The sequence below is a fragment of the Rana temporaria genome, chromosome 5 (assembly GCF_905171775.1).
Source record: "Rana temporaria chromosome 5, aRanTem1.1, whole genome shotgun sequence".
Classification (NCBI taxonomy): domain Eukaryota; kingdom Metazoa; phylum Chordata; class Amphibia; order Anura; family Ranidae; genus Rana; species Rana temporaria.
Genome location: NC_053493.1, coordinates 47,892,635 through 47,913,963, shown reverse-complemented (window position 1 = coordinate 47,913,963; position 21,329 = coordinate 47,892,635). Strand labels below are relative to the sequence as shown.

The window sequence follows — 21,329 nt, the reverse complement described above, 5'->3', positions numbered from 1 at the left end:
CACTGGAATGCAATGCATGGTGATCTACAAACTGGAACTATCAAATAGAAGGGGAGATTGGGACAAAATCCTACAACAAAAGGAAGCTAAATGGATATTTCTTTTGGATTGTATGATGCCTAAGGGGTTAAACAGCGACTCATCTTTGCAATGTTTTTTGTAATTCATGCATAACTGATAGAGACACGTCTTTTACTACACTTTGAACACCGATCCTGAAGGTGAGGTGCTGTCTGTGACCATTGCGATCTAATGCTCTATGTACTATATAAGTCTGACTGTGAAATAAAAATCGGAAGACTTGGGGACAGACCATGCGATATGGACAAGCATGGAACATAGAAAAGCCGGAAAGCCGGATGTAAAATGTGATTATTCGATCGGTACTATATGGACGCTTGAGTGTATGTATTATGCGCACACATGTAGTGAGTATGTTGAATGTCATTTTTGTGCGACCACGATCCACTTTTTCAATAAATACTATATGTGAAGAGTATATCGCATGCATATGCATTGTGTAGAATTGATAGTGATACGCCCTATGCTTTTGTAGGGAATATTGATCTACTATGGGATATGATATGCATAGCTATAGAAACTGACCGGGTGTTCCAGTCGCACTGGGTATGTATATACCCCTCACCTCTCTATCTGTGCTCCATCCATATCCCTTTTCTGGTTCCATAGAGATTCCAAGCAGTGTGTTGCCTGGTGGTTAAATGCACTTGCCAGAGAATATGGAAAAGAATTTCCTCTGCGATTTGGATATATTTGTGAAATAGGAATCGGATGGTATGTGGATGGATCTTTTTGGATACGATATGTTTCAAATTTTTAAAAAATATTATTTGGACATGTACTATATGGATGCATGGATGCAGTGTGTATGAATGCGTTTTTCCTATTGGGAATAGATTGTATGTGACAGCGCACACCAACATAGGTTTTTTGGCTATGGGTTTCTTTTTAATTGTATATTTAAAATTGATATGTAGAGCACCAGGTAAACCTAATGGTTAAATGAGATAATGGGTTGATTACACCTGATTGACATCTAGGTTAATTATGGATAGCTCTGAATTCCCTTTTTATAGGAGGTAAAGATCAATAGCCCCCCAGTTCTGACGAAGTTCCTAGTTCTAAAGGAACGAAACATGTAAACTCTTGGGGTACAGGGACCCCCCGATGCACATTTTGAACCTCAGTGCTTTTTTTTTCTTTTGGAGCTCGGTAACATAGTTACCTTGAGCCACTAAGCAGCTTAAGGAAAACTATCACATGGAGACATGAACAGTGCAATCTGAACATTACTTGCACGCTCAAATTGGAGAGACTGACCCCATGGAGACCTAATACATTCTTTATTCTCAACTTTGGAGATTGGTATTTGCCTAACATCATTGAAGACACTGTATAATTGCAGTTTTATACTGGACATTACTATATCATTCACCTATCATTACTGCACTGATGAGGAGTGCTTCAGGCTCTGTGTGCTACACATGGATGGATGGCTCGGCTGCAAATCTCTCTGGCAGCACGTGAGTACAGATTTGATGTGGTAGCTACAACTCTGAGCTACACATAACAGCCCAACAGTGAGTACAACTTCAACCGTTTATTTTCTGTGGAATGCTGATCAATTATCTGCTCACCAACAGTGTATATATCAACACATCCAATATTCGTGTAAGCCTAATTGCCATTAGCAGTTCAACAAGATTTCAATATCTGATGGACATATCTACTTGATATATTAGAATGGACACTACCCATAAGTAATGGGAACCCGTCAATCAACTGTGGCTACATTGTTGCATAGTCCTCTCAAGTGCAGCATAGGTGAACTCTGATACTTAATGATCACTACTACAGTGTCTCAAATATATATTTTTGTTGAATGCCTCCTTATCAGTTACTATCTGATGGAAATTGAATAACTGTTTACGCCAGATGCGGCGACCCATCTGAAGAGCAGAGACATATATATATATACCACTTTTTTTCTCCAGCCTAGTAGAATTGTCTGTGGTCCCTGGGACTATATCTCTCTCATCTGATTTATCACTTGCCATTTATCTCCAATTGAGCAGTATTACTATACCACTATATAGTGGATCCCTCTCATGTCCCTATTTTTGAGCTTTTTCTTTTTTGCAACTTTTCCCACTTAGACGGTGGTACTTTCACCTGTAGTTACAGGGAACCACCGCATGGTGTGGAAATCTTTAGGATTATTGATAGCAGTGGGGGTTTTATATGTGCTTGGGGTGGGGGGTCTCTTTGTGTTGTGTGGAGGGTGAATGGGTGAGTTATGGACTTAGATCTCCTTATTGGATGATCAAGCTCCAGTTTTCAATTTGTCACTGATTTTTGCCGTCTCGCTTTTGTGAGTGTATTCTCAGGTCACTTCTAGGGTACTATACCATTATTGGTTACCTGTGTGTTTTTAATGCCTTTTATGCTCTATTTTCTGATATTTAATAAAACGTAGTAATAACTCTTAAGGGTGTGCAGCAGTCATTTTTCTTTTTTGTTTTTTTTCTCTCTTGGTACATTATATTTTTGATTGCACCCCCCGAAAATATCGGTGAGTACTACATATTTGATAAATAGGTGGGATTCCCATATCCTTCTCTCCTTTGTTTATATATACTAGATGGGTGTTCCCATCCTGTTATTTATTTGTCTTTAATAAATTACATTATTTTTTCATATTTTGATTCAATAATTGTCAGCTGCAACACAAAGCCCCTAGGGGTACTCTTCCTTTTCTTCTCATTCAAAGAGTTTTCTTTATTTTCATGACTATGAAAATTGTAGATTCACACTGAAGGCATCAAAACTATGAATTAACACATGTGGAATTATACATAACAAAAAAGTGTGAAACAACTGAAAATATATTTCATATTCTAGGTTCTTCAAAGTAGCCACCTTTTGCAGCAGACACATCTCTATAACTGTTAAGAGGAGACTGTGTGAATCAGGCCTTCATGGTAGAATATCTGCTAGGAAACCACTGCTAAAGAAAGGCAACAAGCAGAAGAGACTTTTTTGGGCTAAAGAACACAAGGAATGGACATTAGACCAATGGAAATCTGTGCTTTGGTCTGATGAGTCCAAACTTGAGATCTTTGGTTCCAACCCCCATGTCTTTGTGCGACGCAGAAAAGGTGAACGGATGGACTCTACATGCCTGGTTCCCACCGTAAAGCATGGAGGAGGAGGTGTGATGGTGTGGGGGTGCTTTGCTGGTGACACTGTTGGGGATTTATTCAAAATTGAAGGCATACTGAACCAGCATGGCTAACACAGCATCTTGCAGGGGCATGCTATTCCATCCGGTTTGCGTTTAGTTGGACCATCATTTATTTTTCAACAGGACAATGACCCCAAACACACCTCCAGGCTGTGTAGGGGCTATTTGACCAAGAAGGAGAGTGATGGGGTGCTGCGCCAGGTGACTACCTCTTGAAGCTCATTAAGAGAATGCCAAGAGTGTGCCAAGCAGTAATCAAAGCAAAAGGTGGCTACTTTGAAGAACCTAGTATATGAAATATATTTTCAGTTGTTTCACACTTTTTTGTTATGTATAATTCCACATGTGTTAATTCATAGTTTTGATCCCTTCAGTGTGAATCTACAATTTTCATAGTCATGAAAATAAAGAAAACTATTTGAATGAGAAGGTGTGTCCAAAACCTTTGGTCTGTACTGTGTGTATATATATATATATATATATTAGTGCTGTCAAGTAAACGCGTTATTGACGGCGTTAACGCAGACCCGTTTTAACGCCGTCAATAACTTTATCGCGCGATTAAGACGTTTGAAAATTAAATCGTTATATTTTATATTGAAAAAAGTCGCGCCATCCTACCGACACTGCCTGTTATTTTTTTTTTGTCAGCACTCGGCACGTACCTCTTAATCTTCTTCACCCGATGGCGTTCCCGCGGGAGTGGGCGTTCCCAAGCACTGCCTGTGATTGACAGGCTTCCGAACGGCGCATACTGCGCGTCACAGGTTGCCGGAAAAACCCGAACGTCGGTGCGCATGCGCCGTATAGAGCCGCACCGACGTTCGGGTTTTTCCGGCAACCTGTGACGCGCAGTATGCGCCGTTCGGAAGCCTGTCAATCACAGGCAGTGCTTGGGAACGCCCACTCCCGCGGGAACGCCATCAGGTGAAGAAGATTAAAGAGGTACGTGCCGAGTGCTGACAAAAAAAAAATAACAGGCAGTGTCGGTAGGATGAAACTCAAAAAAATGCAGCGCTGAAAAATAAATGGTGAATAGACAATGATGTCTATCTGGAACCCACATAAATAAAAATGTGTAAGTCCATGGATTAATACAATAATTTTAGGATTAAATGATGTGATGAGGACACTATAGACGTGTGTCTAAGTCTCAATGAATACAAAAATATAAGTCTATAGAAGTGAACATAAAGCCGGAAGTTGAGATAGTCAATCAAATGACAGTGACAAGACACCCACGGTGATCCTAAGTGAACTAGAATATTGGTGTAAACGCCCGCCACCAGAAAGGGAGGCTTACCGGATGCGGTGGACCGCATCCGGTAAGCCTCCCTTTCTGGTGGCGGGCGTTTACACCAATATTCTAGTTCACTTAGGATCACCGTGGGTGTCTTGTCACTGTCATTTGATTGACCATCTCAACTTCCGGCTTTATGTTCACTTCTATAGACTTATATTTTTGTATTCATTGAGACTTAGACACACGTCTATAGTGTCCTCATCACATCATTTAATCCTAAGATTATTGTATTAATCCATGGACTTACACATTTTTATTTATGTGGGTTCCAGATAGACATCATTGTCTATTCACCATTTATTTTTCAGCGCTGCATATTTTTGAGTTTTGTTTGTATTGCTTTCCTTTTTTTCACTGGATTGTATGTAGCTGCTTGTTGCCCTGATAGCGCAGATTTATTATTTTTTATTTTTCAGTGTCGGTAGGATGGCGCGACTTTGTGCAATATAAAATAATAATGATTTAATTGTCAAACTTCTTAATCGTGCGATAAAGTTGTTGAGATTAAGATTAAGAGGTACGTGCTGAGTGCTGACACAAAAAAAATACTTACAAAGAATCCACTTTGGCTAGCCAGGTGCAGAGCTACTGTACTTATTCTCATTTACTCACTGTGCCAATCACACGCAGCCACTGTTCCCATCAAACGCAGCCACTGTGCCAATCACATGCAGCCACTGTGCCAATCACATGCAGCCACTGTGCCCATCAAACGCAGCCACTGTGCCAATCACACGCAGCCACTGTGCCAATCACATGCAGCCACTGTGCCCATCAAACGCAGCCACTGTGCCAATCACATGCAGCCACTGTGCCAATCACACGCAGCCACTGTGCCAATCACATGCAGCCACTGTGCCCATCAAATGCAGCCACTGTGCCAATCACATGCAGCCACTGTGCCAATCACACGCAGCCACTGTGCCAATCACACGCAGCCACTGTGCCAATCACACGCAGCCACTGTTCCCATCAAACGCAGCCACTGTGCCAATCACATGCAGCCACTGTTCCCATCAAACGCAGCCACTGTGCCAATCACACGCAGCCACTGTGCCAATCACACGCAGCCACTGTGCCAATCACACGCAGCCACTGTTCCCATCAAACGCAGCCACTGTGCCAATCACATGCAGCCACTGTTCCCATCAAACGCAGCCACTGTGCCAATCACATGCAGCCACTGTGCCAATCACACGCAGCCACTGTGCCAATCACATGCAGCCACTGTGCCCATCAAACGCAGCCACTGTGCCAATCACATGCAGCCACTGTGCCAATCACACGCAGCCACTGTGCCAATCACATGCAGCCACTGTGCCCATCAAACGCAGCCACTGTGCCAATCACATGCAGCCACTGTGCCAATCACACGCAGCCACTGTGCCAATCACACGCAGCCACTGTGCCAATCACACGCAGCCACTGTTCCCATCAAACGCAGCCACTGTGCCAATCACATGCAGCCACTGTTCCCATCAAACGCAGCCACTGTGCCAATCACACGCAGCCACTGTGCCAATCACACGCAGCCACTGTGCCAATCACACGCAGCCACTGTGCCATCACATGCAGCCACTGTTTAATCAATTGTTATTGATTAAACAGTGGCTGCCTGTCCCCAGCCTCTGTCCCCCTCCTGTGTCATGTCCCCAGCCTCTGTCCCCCTCCTGTGTCATGTCCCCAGCCTCTGTCCCCCTCCTGTGTCATGTCCCCAGCCTCTGTCCCCCTCCTGTGTCATGTCCCCAGCCTCTGTCCCCCTCCTGTGTCATGTCCCCAGCCTCTGTCCCCCTCCTGTGTCATGTCCCCAGCCTCTGTCCCCCTCCTGTGTCATGTCCCCAGCGTCTGTCCCCCTCCTGTGTCATGTCCCCAGCGTCTGTCCCCCTCCTGTGTCATGTCCCCAGCCTCTGTCCCCCTCCTGTGTCATGTCCCCAGCCTCTGTCCCCCTCCTGTGCCATGTCCCCAGCCTCTGTCTCCCAGTTTTCCAACAATGATATTTACTGCTTTTTATAAAGAAATACAATTGCATCAGTATTGAGTTTAGCCTTTTGGCCCGGCCCTCCAAAATATTTTTAGTTTCTCATGTGGCCCCATCGAAAAAATAATTGCCCACCCCTGATATAGACCAATACCTCATAAAACGAACATAGATCAAACTTATAATTTTAAAGGGTGAACCTTTTTGGCCAAACAAACTTTATTGGTTTTTTTCAGAACTACAACACCATACATCTAGCTAGACCGGAAACGGAAACACGAGGTTGCCGAAATGGATTCCAATAAGATTCTGAATGGAAAGTTTACTTTTAAAAAGTTGCCAAATGGTTCCATTGACAAGACCAAAGTGATCTGTGGGTTTTGTGGTTGTGAACTGAGCTATCATCGCAGCACGTCCAGTCTGAAATACCACTTGATGGCCAAGCACACAGCTGATGGGAATTCTCCGCTCCCTGGTCAAAGCCAGGCGACAATGGATGTTTTCAGACAGAAGCACATGGATACCACAACTAAGAACAAACTTACTGCAGCCATAGCTAAATGGGTGGCTACTGCATGTAGGCCTGTTAATGTTGTGGAGGACGAGGGTCTAGCTGATATCATTCGCATCGCATCAAACGACTGGACCTACGAATTGCCTTCGAGAGCCACCATTACAAGCAACGTACAGAAATTGTACGAAACGGAGAAAGCCAAGGTACAGCAGGCGTTGGACAATACAAAAGCAGTCGCGCTCACTGGTGATTACTGGACGTCCGTAAGTAATCACAACTACCTCGGGGTCACAGCGCATTACTTTGATCCACAGTGGAAACTTCAAGCTCATGCTTTGACTGTTCTAAAGACAGAAGAGAGGCACTTCGCTGATGCTGTTGCAGAGCACTTTATGCAAGTAGCTAGAGAGTGGGACATTGAACAAAAAGTTGTCTCACTGACCACGGATAGTGCACGCAACATGATTGCAGCGGCCAGGCAGCTCCCCTTTGTGCACGTGCCGTGCATCGCACACAGTGTGCACCGAGCCGTCACGGTTTCTCTAACCAACAGCCCGTTTGACAGCGCATTGGCAAAATGCAGAAAGGTCGTGGGACATTTTAAGCACAGCCCTGCAAACCAAGCGGAGCTCGAGCAACAACAAGTCACACATAATAAGAAGAAAGAGTCACTCGCACAGGAAGTGTCAACCAGATGGAATAGTACCCTGGAAATGATCAAGCGTGTTCAGCGGAATGCTGAACCACTGAAAGATGCACTGGCCCTGCACACAACCAACATCGCCATGCCAACAGTTACTGAGCTGGAGAAACTGAAGAAGCTCGAGGCTGTGCTGGAGCACTGCAGGTAATTCATTGTGTATCCGTGTCGTTTGTATATCTGTTTGTTAAATCAAAGTAGGTCTGTGTCAGAGCAGTAACATTAATGATTGGGTGTGTGTATATCATACTTGCCAACATTATTTAAAAATTTCCAGGGACACTTTGCAGCACAGCTATTAATTAATTACCACACTGACTTCTCCGAAGCTCCACCCACTCCGCATAATCTTCGCCTGGCGAACATTATGCGTAGTGGGTGGAGCTTCGGGGAAGTGAGTGTGGTAATTAATTAATAGCTGTGCTGCAAAGTGTCTCAGGACAAATGTTGGCAACTATGGTATATGTGCGTGCAGGTAGGCTATGCATGTGTGAAAGATTAGAGAGTGTGTGAGTGTGGTGAGTGGGTGAGAGAATTACAGTAGGCCTAACTAGTTCCCCACAAAAGTGAATCTCTATATTATTGCAGGTATGTTTCTGAACTCCTGGGAGGAGAGAAGTTTGTGTCTTGCTCAGTGGTGCTGCCAGCGTTGTGTCATCTGTCACGAGTGATGGAGGTTACTGAGGATGATCCAGCTTACACGATCAAGTTCAAGGGAACCTTCGCAGCAGACATGGAGGGTCGCAAGGAGAAGACCAACATCACGTGGCTGAGAGTTGCGACAGCACTTGACCCAAGGTCAGATAGCAATGAGATAGGGGTATTGTCGCAATTTTGTTATACCCGCACCTGTACTTGTATTAAAGTTGCATTTCATTTCATTTCAAGGTTTAAGGATCTCAAGTGTCTGAGCAAACCTGACAGGGCTGAGGTGTGGGGTACGATCCGCGCCTTGCTCCAGGAGATGGTAAGGGAGAGGCCTGCACAGCCGGATAACAAAGTCACGCCTGAGCCTCCTACGAAGAAACCAACACTTATGCTTACAAACGAGTCTTCGTCTGATGAAGAGGAGGACAGTATTGACCAATGTCTGAGGCGCTACAAGTCAGAGCCTCTTACTGGCATGGATGACTGTCCCCAGGAATGGTGGTCCACACATGAAGGGGCACACAGTGAAATGGCCCGCCTTGCACGCAAGTACTTAGCAACACCAGCCACATCAGTACCTTCTGAAAGGTTGTTTTCACTGTCTGGGCATGTTGTACAAAAGAAGCGAGCTTCCCTGTTGTCTGAAAATGTCAACAGGCTTGTGTGTTTGAGTAACTGGCTCAAAGCAAAGAAGTAGTATGCTTACATTTTATTGGTTACCGTTACTGTTCATACTTTCTGAAATAAGAGGCTGAGTTGATGAGCCATGGTTTAATTGCACTATAGGCTGAGTCCTAGTTTACCTTACATGTACACTTTGTAATTTGATTTTGTATCGCCCTGTTTTGATCCCTTAGAAAGGGGCTGTTTGTGTGACAAAGTATTTTTCACTTTTTTATTAATGGACAGTGTTACATTGTGTGAGAGCTTATTTGCTCCAAGTGTTAATGTTAGTTTTGAACACTACATTATATGCCAATTTTGTTTTCAATAAACATTTGCAAAAAGCAAGCCGATTCACTTTTCAATTTGATTAAATGCGATTAATCGTGAGTTAACTATGACATTAATGCGATTAATCGCGATTAGAAATTTTAATCGCTTGACAGCACTAATATATATATATATATATATATATATATATGCTCACTTCAGTCATCAAATCATGTGCAAGACAAATTGCATTTCTGTTTCCCTTGCACATGATTGGGTATTCAAAGTGAACTGGGCCTCACCTTTTTTATTTACTAATCTAAAAGAAAGTTCAATTTGCCAGAGGATATTCACCTTCATAAGTGAACAGTCTGTACTCCTTTAGGAAAGTAGCCCCAAGGTATGCAAAAACAGTCATGCTTGAATTAAAGCGTATCATTAATAGTCATACAGTACACGTAGCTGTATTGTTACAGAAAATATCAATGTTGAATGAAAAGCTTGTTTCTGAGAATCCTATACATCTGCAGCAAATGTTAAATATTTTATTTGCTTGCTGTCTATAAGGGTTCTTTATTATGTGTAAATGATAAGGTTGCTTTAATCTTAAGATGCCATGCCCTCTATCCCTCCCATTTCTCCTTACCACTAATGCACTTTCCCTAAACTGCTTGTTACAAGAGCTTCATGACATACTAAGTATGTTAGAAATTTCCATTGCAATTAATATCTGGCCTTTTTTAACCTCTGATGAAAGAGTTGCCCATTTTGTTCATCCCCAACACATGTGCTACAGGCACCAACGGCATGGAATTTAAAAATCCCTTAAACAGACATATGGCAATCCTGAAGAAGGGCAAGGATCACATAAGTGTTCTCAGAGGTGGTCTGCAAGATGTTTTACCTGCCATGTTAGGTTTTTATGTTGCTTCCTAATTTGGATAGTTGGGTTCATTAAAAAGGGGCCCATGCAAAATATACTTTTTTCTGTATTCTTTAGTGGCAGAGGTGGTTACGCCTCTGTGACCTAGTAGCAATTTTGAACTGATATTAGAATCTGAGAGGGCTGTTATTATCCAAATTAGCTGATACTCTAAATCCCTGGTGCCCAAACTGTGGCCATTTGCCACTTTTTGTGTGGCCTGTGAGACCCGTGTAAATACTAATCTGTGTTTCCCTATTGCCCTGTTATAGCAGTGATCTCTAACATCCTTATGTAATAAATCTCCAGTCTTCAACAACTTCTATAGCATGTTCACTGTGTCTGAAAGTCTCCAGAAGCATTTCCATGGTTTCTGACCAGCACTTGTGATGTGTTCAAAGTCTCTGACCATCTCCTGTATCATGTCTGCAGTCTCTGACCATCTTTTTCATCATGTCCACAGTGTCTGACTATCTCTTTTATTATGTCCGCATTCTCTGACCATCTCTTTTATCATGTACGCAGTCTCTGACCATCTCTTTTATCATGTCCGCATTCTCTAACCATCTCTTTTATCATGTCCACAGTCTCTGACCATCTTTTTTTATCATGTCCACAGTCTCTGACCATCTTTTATATCATGTCTGCAGTATCTGACCATTTCTGTATCATGCCCACAGTCTTTGACCATCTCCTGCACATGTCTGCAGTCTCTTACCATATCTTGTATTCTGTCCACAGTCTCTGACCATCTCCTGTATCATACCCATGGCATCTGACCATCTTCTGCATCATACCCACAGTCTCTGACCTATTCTTGTATCATGTCCAAGGTTTCTGACATTCCCTTGTATCATGCCTGTAGTCTTTGTGGGAAAGGAGGGGGGAAGGGGGAGCTGAAGCAGAACTTCCCTTTTAGGGTGAAGTTCCACTTTAAGACTGGTAAACTGCAATATACTAGATTAGATATCCAAGGGTAGAGATTCAGATTCTTACAAATGGCCATTCCTGACTGCTTCTGTTTAAGCTTCTGTTTAAGCTTGAGAATGTTTCCAATGAACCCTCTATGTTATGGTGACCAGACATCCCCAGTTTCAGGGAACAGTCCCCGGATTGAGGACACTGTACTTGGACCAAGTCTGTCCCCGGTTTTGTCCCCGGATTGGATTTGAACAGGGGATGGGACAATTTTAAAGACAGCCAGTGCAGAATAAACAATAATACAATTCTGAATTACACACCCCCGCTCCGCCGCTTCTACTAGCTTAGGGGGTGTATTTTTTTCCATTATCTGTGCCCGTTTCTGATGATCAAGTGCTGGTCGGAGCAGAGGGAATATTTCCTCAGTTTTGGGTGCATGCCCATTCAGCTCAGCCTCGCATGTTCTTCTGCCTTGCTCTGCGATGGGCAGAGAGTCGCAGATTGCCACCATTACTGGTAAAAAAAAAAAAAATATGTCACCGGATTTAATTTTAAAAATCTGGTCACCTTACTCTATGTACAATACTAACAGAAACTCTAGCTTTCCAGTCTCCACCCAAAAACAAATGTTTGAGTAGGTAACATCATGAAGAGTGAAGTGTTTTTGCTGTTATTCTCTCAGAAGTGAATAGAGAAGAGCGGGTGCTTTGCTTCTGCCACTTGCCCACCAACATGCAGTAATATTAAAACTGGGAAAGGAGGGGGGCAGCTGGAATGAGGTATTATGAAATATGGAATCCTTCAGAAATTGTCACTTTTATTTTAATTATTAAAATTCAGTAGAAGCATACACAGACAGAAAAGTCAAAAACCCCCATGGATTCCAACTCTTGACATAACAGCTGTCTGGATAGTCCATCCATGGATAAAGAAACAGATGACAAACTTAGCCCTAGTGGCTTTATCAAAGCTGCATATATCATTTAAAATTGCTCAAAATAAAACAAGCCAAGGTAATTTTATAACCGTAATCACCTTCAATTTGCCAATAATTACCCTTACATTGGCAAGTGAAAGACATTCAAAACTATATGAAATGCAGAGCCAAAAGGTAATGTAATTTAAACACAGTAAAATCCTTTGGTGCATCATCAATGCAATTTGCCCGGAGAGGAATAAGGGGACGTGCGAGCCATGTTCAGGGCTAGAGCTTTGTTTAACCGCTCAGGAATGGATGAGTTAAACAGGTTATCTAATTATCTCTTGCACTACTGCTCCATCCATCTCCATCAAGGCTCGGCACAGCTTCAAGTGGTGTTATTCTGCCTGTCCCAGTGGGAGGCAGGGCTGGTTATTTCTGGGAAGCTTCTGACTGTCAGGCTTAAGAAGACCCTAAGGCATTTCAATTCTTTTAAATACCGGTAGCAAACGTAAGAGCTGTCAGCGCACTGAGCAACGCTTGGATCCTTAACACCGAACTTAACCGCCGTTCTCTGCAAACAGCATAATCGTGCATACAATTATACTCTCAACTGTGACTTTTCCAGGGCTAATTGTCTGACTTGTAGCTTTGCCAGAGGTATAGAAACTTTGTAGAACATGACAAAACCAAAGCAACAAAGTTCTCAGCTGTTGGTTTGATTTATTGTCTGAAAACACCATGGAGGAATTGAGAACTGGAAGCCGAGGTCACCTTTGGAGGCTCTGATGGAGTCTTATGTCATTTGGATCCTGGCTGTTGCCCATTAGGAAACGATAGAATCTTGACTTATATGCTGGCCACATAGGGAGTTCATGCAGATATTGAGGAAAAATAGCGGATCGATATTGCTGCACAGTCTTTAAAAAACTGTGTCTTTAAGTGTTCTGCCACACGGGCAGCTGGGGTGGTAAAAACAGGTCTGCCCACCCTAATTCTAACAATTCAGCCTGACAGGGCTGTACACTACCCTGGCCACAATGCCTTGCTTCATGGCCACAGTAAGTATTTTTAACTTGGGTTGCAGTGCCGCTTGTCAAACTCGTCCATTAAGATCATGAGCTAAATAAAGGTAGCAGTCAGTAGCATATAGGCTCCATTCACACTTGTGTGACGTCATGCAAATGTGTTGTTTCAAAAGTTGTTTCCCCATGTTTTTCAATGATAACCATTCATATACTGTATGTGCAAATTAAAGTTGCAGCAACTTCAAAGTAGTTCAGGCATAACTTTGGTCAGACTTATATAAAACTTGAGAGCCATAGACTTCAATGTTAACCCTCAAAAGTTGCATCAAAAATGTACCTGACTGTTATACGATGCAACAGTCCTTGTGCAACAGTTGTCCATTATCACTGATAAAGCCAAAGTTGTATCAGCGCAACTTTGTATAAATCACTACTACATAATTCTTGTGTGATGCATGCTATAAGCAAGCTATACTGTATGCTCCATTTGTTTAGCGATCACTTGGTACTTCTAGTGATACCATCCCAAGTGTTCCTGTTCCAATAAAATAAATTACAGTGGCAATTTCATAAATTATCTATATATAATATATACAGCGGGTAAAATAAGTATTGAACACATCACCATTTTACTAGGTAAATATATTTCTAAAGGTGCTATTGACATAGAATTTTCACCACATGTTGGCAACAACCCATGCAATCCATACATACAAAGGAACCAAAACAAATAAGTTCAGAAATTAAGTTATGTGTAGTAAAATGGAATTACACAGGGGGAAAAGTATTAAACACGCTAACTGAAATGTATTTAATACTTTGTACAAAATCCTTTGTCGGTAATGACAGCTTCAAGACTCCTATATGGAGAAACTAGTCGCACGCATTGCTTAGGTGTGATTTTGGCCCATTCTTCCACTCAGTCTTCAAATCTTGAATGTACCCTGGGCCTTTTCTATGAACTCTGATCTTTCCATAAATCTTCTATTGGATTCAAGTCAGGTGATTGGCTGGGCCATTCTCGCAGCTTTATTTTCTTTCTATAAACCCAATTGAGAGTTTCCTTGGTTTGGGATTATTGTCCTCCTTAGGGCTCTTTCACACGGGCGGACCTGAACGGGCGCTCCATGCTCCTCTATGGAGCCACGGATGTCAGCGGTGACATGCCCGCTGATATCCGACCCGCCAAAGTGTGACAGAGGAAAATCGACTTTTACATCCGTCTGGCGGATCGGATGAACACGGACAGACGGTCCGCGTTCATCCGATCCCCCCATAGGGGAGAGCGGAGAAAAGACAGGGCGGTCCCTGCACAGTGTGCGGGGACCACCCTGTCATCCACCGGCTCAGCGGGGATCAACGGAACGATCCCCGCTGAGCAAGCGGAGGTTCACGGGGCAGATCATTACTGATCCGCCTCGTGTGAAAGGGGCCTTAAATGTCCACCCTCGTTTTATCTTTATCATTCTGGTAGATGGCAGCAGATTTTTATCAAGAATGTCTTGATACATTTTTCCATGCATCCTTCCTTGTCATGAAGTTTTCCAGTACCGTATGCTGAAAAACAGCCCCACACCATGAAGTTCCCACCTCCAGACTTCACTGTTGGTATGGGGGGTGTTTTTGGGGTGATGTGCAGTGCCATTTGACCTCCAAACATGGTGTGTATTATGGCATCCAAAGAGTTACATTTTTGTCCCATCTGACAAGACTATTTTCTCCCAGTATCTTACAGGATTGTTAAATGTTGTGCAGCAAACTTTAAACAAGCTTTAACATACTTTTTTTCAGCAATTGAGTCTTGTGTGGTGAGTGTGTATACAAGCGTTACTTATTGTTTTCTTTAAAAAAAAATGTACCTGCTGATTCCAGGTTTTTCTGAAGCTTTCCAAAAGTGGTCCTTGGCACTTGGACAACTCTTCTGATAATTGTTTTCACTGCTCTGTCAGAAATCTTGCGAGGAGCACTTGGTCGTGGCTGGTTTATGGTCAAATTATGTTCTTTCCACTTCTGGATTATGGCCCCAACAGGGCTCACTGGAACATTCAGAAGTTTAGAAATCCTTCTGTAACCAATGCCATCAGTATGTTTTGCAACAATAAGGTTGCAAAGGTCTTGAGAGAGCTCTTTGTTTTTTTTCCATAAAGAGATGTTTCTTGTGTGACACCTTGGGAATGAGGTATATCTTTTTATAGGCCATCAGTTGAGACTGAACCAGCTGATATTAATTTGCACTAACAAGGGACAGGATTGCTTTCTAAGGCCCCTTTCAGACGTGCGGACCTTATGTCCGCATTTTCATCAATCCGTTGCGGATGAAAACGGGACATACATTGGTCCCTATGTGATTGCGGGTGTCAGCGGATAGTCATCCGCTGACACGCGTAATCACTCGCCTCCGCAAAGCTCCGCAAAACCGGACGGAAGAAAATCCTATTTTTCTTCCGTCTGGTGGATCGGATCGGGTGAACACGGACATACGGTTCGTGTTCATCCGATCCCCCCATAGGGGAGAGCGGAGGAAAGACAGGGCGGTCCCTGCACAGTGTGCGGGGACCACCCTGTCAGCCGATGGCTCAGCGGGGATTTTACGGAGGATCCCCGCTGAGCTTGACGGACACACGGAGGCGGATCATTACTGATCCGCCCCGTGTGAAAGGGCCCTAATTGCTGATAGATTTCAGCTGGTGTATTGGCTTTCCATGCCTTTTTGCACCTCCCTTCCTTTATGTGTTCAATACGTTTCCCCTGTGCCATTCTGTTTTAGTGCACATGACTTAATTTCTGAATGCATTTGTTTTTGTTTTCTTTGTATGTATGGATTGCCCGGGTTGTTAGCGACATGTGGTGACAATTTCATGTCAATAGCACCTTTAAATGTAAATAATTTTTTAAAAAAACGTTCACGCTATCCCTGTGTATAAACCACCTATTACTCAACTCTATATACTATAGGAAGCAGCTAGCACCACTATGCCTCCAACCACCTGTAAAAAATGCAATAAATATATATATTTACAAAAAGTAGCCCGAACCTTTGAGAAAACCCATTGGACGCTACACGTGAGGTGGCCGGTGCCGTAATCACAATGGGACTAGGTGGAGCTGTGTATGATGAGGATTGTATTGTGAAATGCTAGTTTTTTACTTCTGAAATGTGAGTGGATTTTTATATGAAAATAAATGCTTTTTATTAGCGATTTGCACTATGGTTCTTTTCTCTTGCCTTCTATATGATTGACACCATGCTGAGAGCTGCTGAAAGCCACGGATTTGGAGTGTACAGCCAGTGGGAGCGGTGCCACTTATAACACTGCAAAGTGCATATAGAACTCCTGTAATTAGTGAGGTCCATTCAAGCAGGTGAGAGGACACCCATAGGTGGGGTGAAGGGCACTGTGGTGATCAGAGGCAATTACTAAAGAGTTTCTGGTGTATGGGGGCCGCACTTTTTTTTTTTTTTTTACAGACATTGAATAATTTATTGATGGACTGTATATATATTTAAAAGAAAAGATGGACTCCCATAAATGGTATTATATATAGATGATTTTTACCCTGTTTTCAGATATTTATTTCTGCACTATAATTTGACTGCACTTTATTGAAGGAGAGCGCTGCACTTTTTTGTGACTATATATTTATTAGCACCTTGATGTGTTCAATGCTTATTTTACCTGCTGTATACAGTATATATAATCAAATAAAAAAAACGTATTCAAATAAATATATACTGGATCCCTGAGATTTCGCCAGGTGGTTAATGAATCCAACCTTGCCATGCCAGAAAGCAGGACATGATGGAAAAGCTAATCATTGCTGTTTATGAATAATCGGATGTGGAGAGTTCCTGAGGTGAAGTGGAGAACTTAAAGAAAAAGCTTGGTATAACGATAATTAAAATAAAAGGCATTAAAACCTGGTGAGTGAGTGTCCTGCGGGGAGTTGGAGACACTGAACACGAAGTATGGTGTGGTGAACTCACGAATATTGAGAAGAATATTATCGTCTGATATAATGTAGAAGTTGGATATTTTTTCAGGAGTGGACACTGGAAGACTGGACTTTAATTTTTTAGGGGCATTTTTGTATGTATTTTTCATTTTAGTTTGTTCACATAGATATCTGTGGCTCAGGCCTCGTACACACGACCGAGTTTCTCGGCAAAAACCAGCAAGAAATTGGGAGATATTTTTTTGCAGAGGAAACCGGTCGTGTGTACATTTTCGTCGAGGATCTCGACGAGCCAAAAAGAGAGCAAGTTCTCTATTTCCTCGACGGGAGTCTCAAATTGGCTCGTCGAGTTCTTGGTCGAGCATGTGTATGCTAAGAAACCCGCGCTTGCTCAGAATAAAGTATGAGACGGGAGTAAAAGTAGCATTTGTAATGGAGATAACACATTTTTCAAGCTGTAACAGACTGAAAAGTGCAAATCGTCTCTTAACAAACTTTTACTTAACACGCAAACACATGAGATTAGCAAGAAACACCAGCCCCAAGAGTTTAGCCAGTGGAATCGAACCTCCCCTGCCGTTGTATGTTTTCTATGTCACCGCGTATGAGAACGAGGAGATTTTGTCTTGACAGTGTGTATGCAAAGCAAGCATGTCGAGTTCCTTGACAAGCCTAACAAGGAACTCGACGAGGAAAACGATGTGTTTCGCCCGACGAGTAACTCGGTCATGTGTACGAGGCCTCAGAGGTAGAATTGTGGAGCATTGGGAGATGCTTTTTTGAGTACTTTTTTGAGTACTTCTAGTGATAGTAATAGCATGCTTGAGCTACTAAAATACTTCCAGAGTAGATCTGGATTGACTGGCTTGGGATTGGTTGAGGCTGTCTGATGGTCCAAAAATGGTTGGATCAGGAGAGACTTTATGGCCCATTTTATGCCCTTGCACATGGACAGCTGTGCCCATACAGTATAAATCCTAGTGTATTTCCTAGGTGCTGCATACAACCTCCCATAGATGTGAATTACGGCATGCAACTGTAACGTGGCATATGCTGGTGATGTTGGAAACACGAGGATAGAGTATTGCCCCGTACACACGATCGGTTTTCCCATTGGAAAAAAGTTGGATGGTTTTTCCGACGGAATTCCTCTCAAGCCTGCCTTGAATACACACATTGAACTTTTGACTGCCAAGAACGTAGTGACGTATAAGACTACGACGAGCCGAGAAAATTAAGTTCAATGCTTCTGAGCATGCGTCGAATTGTTTCCGAGCATGCGTAAGAATTTTGCGCGTCGGGATTTGTACACACGATCAGAAATCCCGATCAGTTTTTTTCCTGACAGGAAAAAAAAGATTCTGCTCTCTAGCTTTTTCCAGCAGTTTTACTGTTGAAAAAAGTCTGATGGAGCATACACACGGTCGGGATTCCCGACCAAAAGCTCTCATCAGACTTTTTCCAACAGGAAAACCGATCGTGTGTACGGTGCATGTGAGTGTATGCAAAAAATAGAAGGTATTTGATGTCCACAACTGCATTTCAATATTCTGATGTTCTGTGTTCAATTGTGAATTGCTGGCTATGTGTCATGTACTTGTTGGGAAAATATGGTTCAGGAATGCCAGTTCAGTCTCCTATTAGACATATCAAAATTCAGCCACAGACAGGCTGTCCAGGAGAGCAATTGGTAGAAACAAATCTGTCCGTCTTCTCACAAGGCATTCAAAACCTGTCGCAGTCCTCCCACAACTGGCAGGGTCTGCTCTGCCTACATGCCTCGGCATCTGTACTCACCGCACTGTCAATGTGAATGCAGACTTGTCACTAACACATTGGTAATCCTCCAGATATTTCTTTCTAGATATATTACTTTACACATGGAGGGGTGGACGGGGGTAATTAATCTCAGAAATGCAGCATCTGTTTGAGCTCTATTCATGTTAATAATTAGCTTAAAGGAGACAACTGCTGACCACGAGCCACGTGAAACACAGAGCTTACCGTGTCTGACCTCTGGCATTTGAGGGGTTAATTGCCATCAAGATTTTCCCTTTCAGTATCTGGTTGTAGGGCTTCCGTCCTCATGTTGGGCCGGATTTTAGAATGATTTTGGCCTAAGTTAGTACAGGTCAGCCTACTAATTACCTGAATTAATGTAAGGGCTTATGTCAATGTGCATCGTTTTCCTGTGCTTGACATGCGTTTGGAATGCACGTCAAACATAGGTCAGCAAACTACTATTGACTTTAAGGGCTCATTTACACTTGTGGGTAGTGGGCAATAAAAACAGATGCTTAAGACACATTCCTCTACTCCCCTTATGCTGGAAGGACAGCAAGATGGGGATGTACACACATACATGGCTAAAATTATACTTTACTAGTTATTTCTAGTGGGACCCATTTATATTAGAAGCACGTGTCACCAGTATTTTTCACCAGATCAACACTTCATTTTAGTGCAAGACACCACAGAGGGTGTAACACACATATATTTACTTCATCCGTTCAGCAATAGGACGCATGTCATATGGTCCTTTTTGGTTTATCTTAGGTACTTGTCACTTTATACCACCCTATAAAGTATATTGTCATTTTTTAATTATAAGGCAACTTCATAATTCTAGAGTAACAGCCCCACACCTACATCCCTTCCAATCAATTATCCGTACTCTACTCAGGTGGCTGTATTTGTAGGGGCAGCAGTTCTGTTTTCTGTTTTAATTTGCTTTGTCTATTTCCTTTGCATGGAATCATCCACAACCACTTCATATATCTGAATTATAACCAGAAGCTGAACTCCAGGCTAATGATCACATACACCGATGTAATACATACAAATATTTTGTCAGGTAAAACATATAGGCCCGGATTCACGTAGAGCGGCGTATATTTGTGCGGGGGTAGCGCATCTCATATGCCCTACGCCGACGTAACATTGAGAGGCAAGAACAGTATTCACAAAGCACTCGCTCCCAACGTTGCGCCGGCGTAACGTACATTGTCCGGCGTAAGCCTGCCTAATTCAAAGTAGGAAGGAAGTGGGTGTGATCCATTTAAATGAAGCTTGACCCCATGCAAATGATGGGCCGAACGAACGGCGCATGCGCGCGCATGCTCAGAATCTTGTCGAATTTACTCCCTAAGATACGACGGCTCAATGGCTACGACTTGAACGTAACCTACGCCCAGCCCCATTCACGTACTACTTACGTAAACTACGTAAAATACGACGGCTGTTCTGTCGTCCATACCTTTGCATGGCTTGCGCCTCCTATATGGTGGAATAACTTTACCCCGGACGTAAGCCTTACTTAAACGGCGTAGATTACAGCGACGGGCGCAAGTACGTTCGTGAATTGGCGTATCTCGGTCATTTGCATATTCGACGTGTAAATCAATGGAATCGCCCCTTGCGGTCAGCGTAAATATGCGCCCAGGCTCCGACGGCATAGGAAACTTACGACGGTCGTATGAAGCCACAATTCAGGCGTATCTAGCTTTAAGAATCAGGTGCATAGATACAGCGGCGCATCCGTGCACTTACGCGGCGTATCAGTAGATACGTCGGCATAAGTCTTTCTGAATCCGGGCCATAGTATTTTTGCCCCCCAGTCCCAAGATCTGCACAGCACAGCCCTGCCTTTTCTCTGCTACCATTAGCACACACAAATGGGCGCATTTGCCCACGCAATCTAAACAAAAGGGTGTATTTTAGTGCCTAGGAGCCACTGGTGTCCATAGACATGAATGAGCAAAGACGGATAAATGCACCTGTGGGGGAGGTAAGAGTCTTATATCTTTAAGGTGAAAGACACTGAGTGATATTTTCACTATTTATTATAATTTTTGCACTATATTTTTCACATTGTGGTGAAATTAAGGAATTTGACTTATTTGTGCAAAAATTTTGGACGCTGATTTGAGTGATTTCATAGACTTTATGAATTGTATGGGACAATGAAAACAATGTTGATAAATGTATCTATTTTATGTACGTTAATTTATTTATTGATCTTGCACAAGCACTTTCTTGTTTAGCACTGTATTAGTTTGATAGTGCCGTCATATTTTCATGTTGCACCTCCCTGGTATTTGCTCAGCCTGCTATTTACTATAAACTGACAGAAAACAGTCCAATAAGTGTAAAGTATGCTGACAAGGAAATAGAATAACAGAGGTGGATTTATTTTGCAGCAAGCAGTAGGCAATATGCCGGTTATTTTTCACCTAATTAGATCT

At 42.8% G+C, this 21,329-nt stretch overlaps 1 protein-coding gene across 2 annotated transcripts; it reads left to right on the top strand.

The window, feature by feature from the left end:
- The first annotated feature begins 6,792 nt into the window (after positions 1-6,792).
- LOC120940001 (E3 SUMO-protein ligase ZBED1-like) lies at positions 6,793-9,515 on the top strand. Of its 2 annotated transcripts, XM_040352507.1 has the most exons (3): positions 6,793-7,907; positions 8,349-8,558; positions 8,649-9,515. In XM_040352507.1, exons 1-3 carry the CDS (start codon positions 6,838-6,840, stop codon positions 9,103-9,105), a joined length of 1,737 nt encoding a protein of 578 aa, XP_040208441.1. In that variant the 5' UTR covers positions 6,793-6,837; the 3' UTR covers positions 9,106-9,515. The 2 variants fall into 2 exon arrangements, with proteins under 2 accessions (XP_040208441.1, XP_040208440.1); XM_040352506.1 differs by having other exon boundaries at positions 8,349-9,515.
- The last annotated feature ends 11,814 nt before the right edge of the window (positions 9,516-21,329 follow it).

What these genes read in the sequence shown, in the direction of transcription:
- LOC120940001 (XM_040352506.1), top strand. Translation starts at nt 6,838, where the DNA reads ATGGATTCCAATAAGATTCTGAATGGAAAGTTTACTTTTAAAAAGTTG. An exon ending in GCTGTGCTGGAGCACTGCAG is followed by an intron (nt 7,908 to 8,348) that starts GTAATTCATTGT and finishes ATATTATTGCAG; the next exon opens with GTATGTTTCTGAACTCCTGG.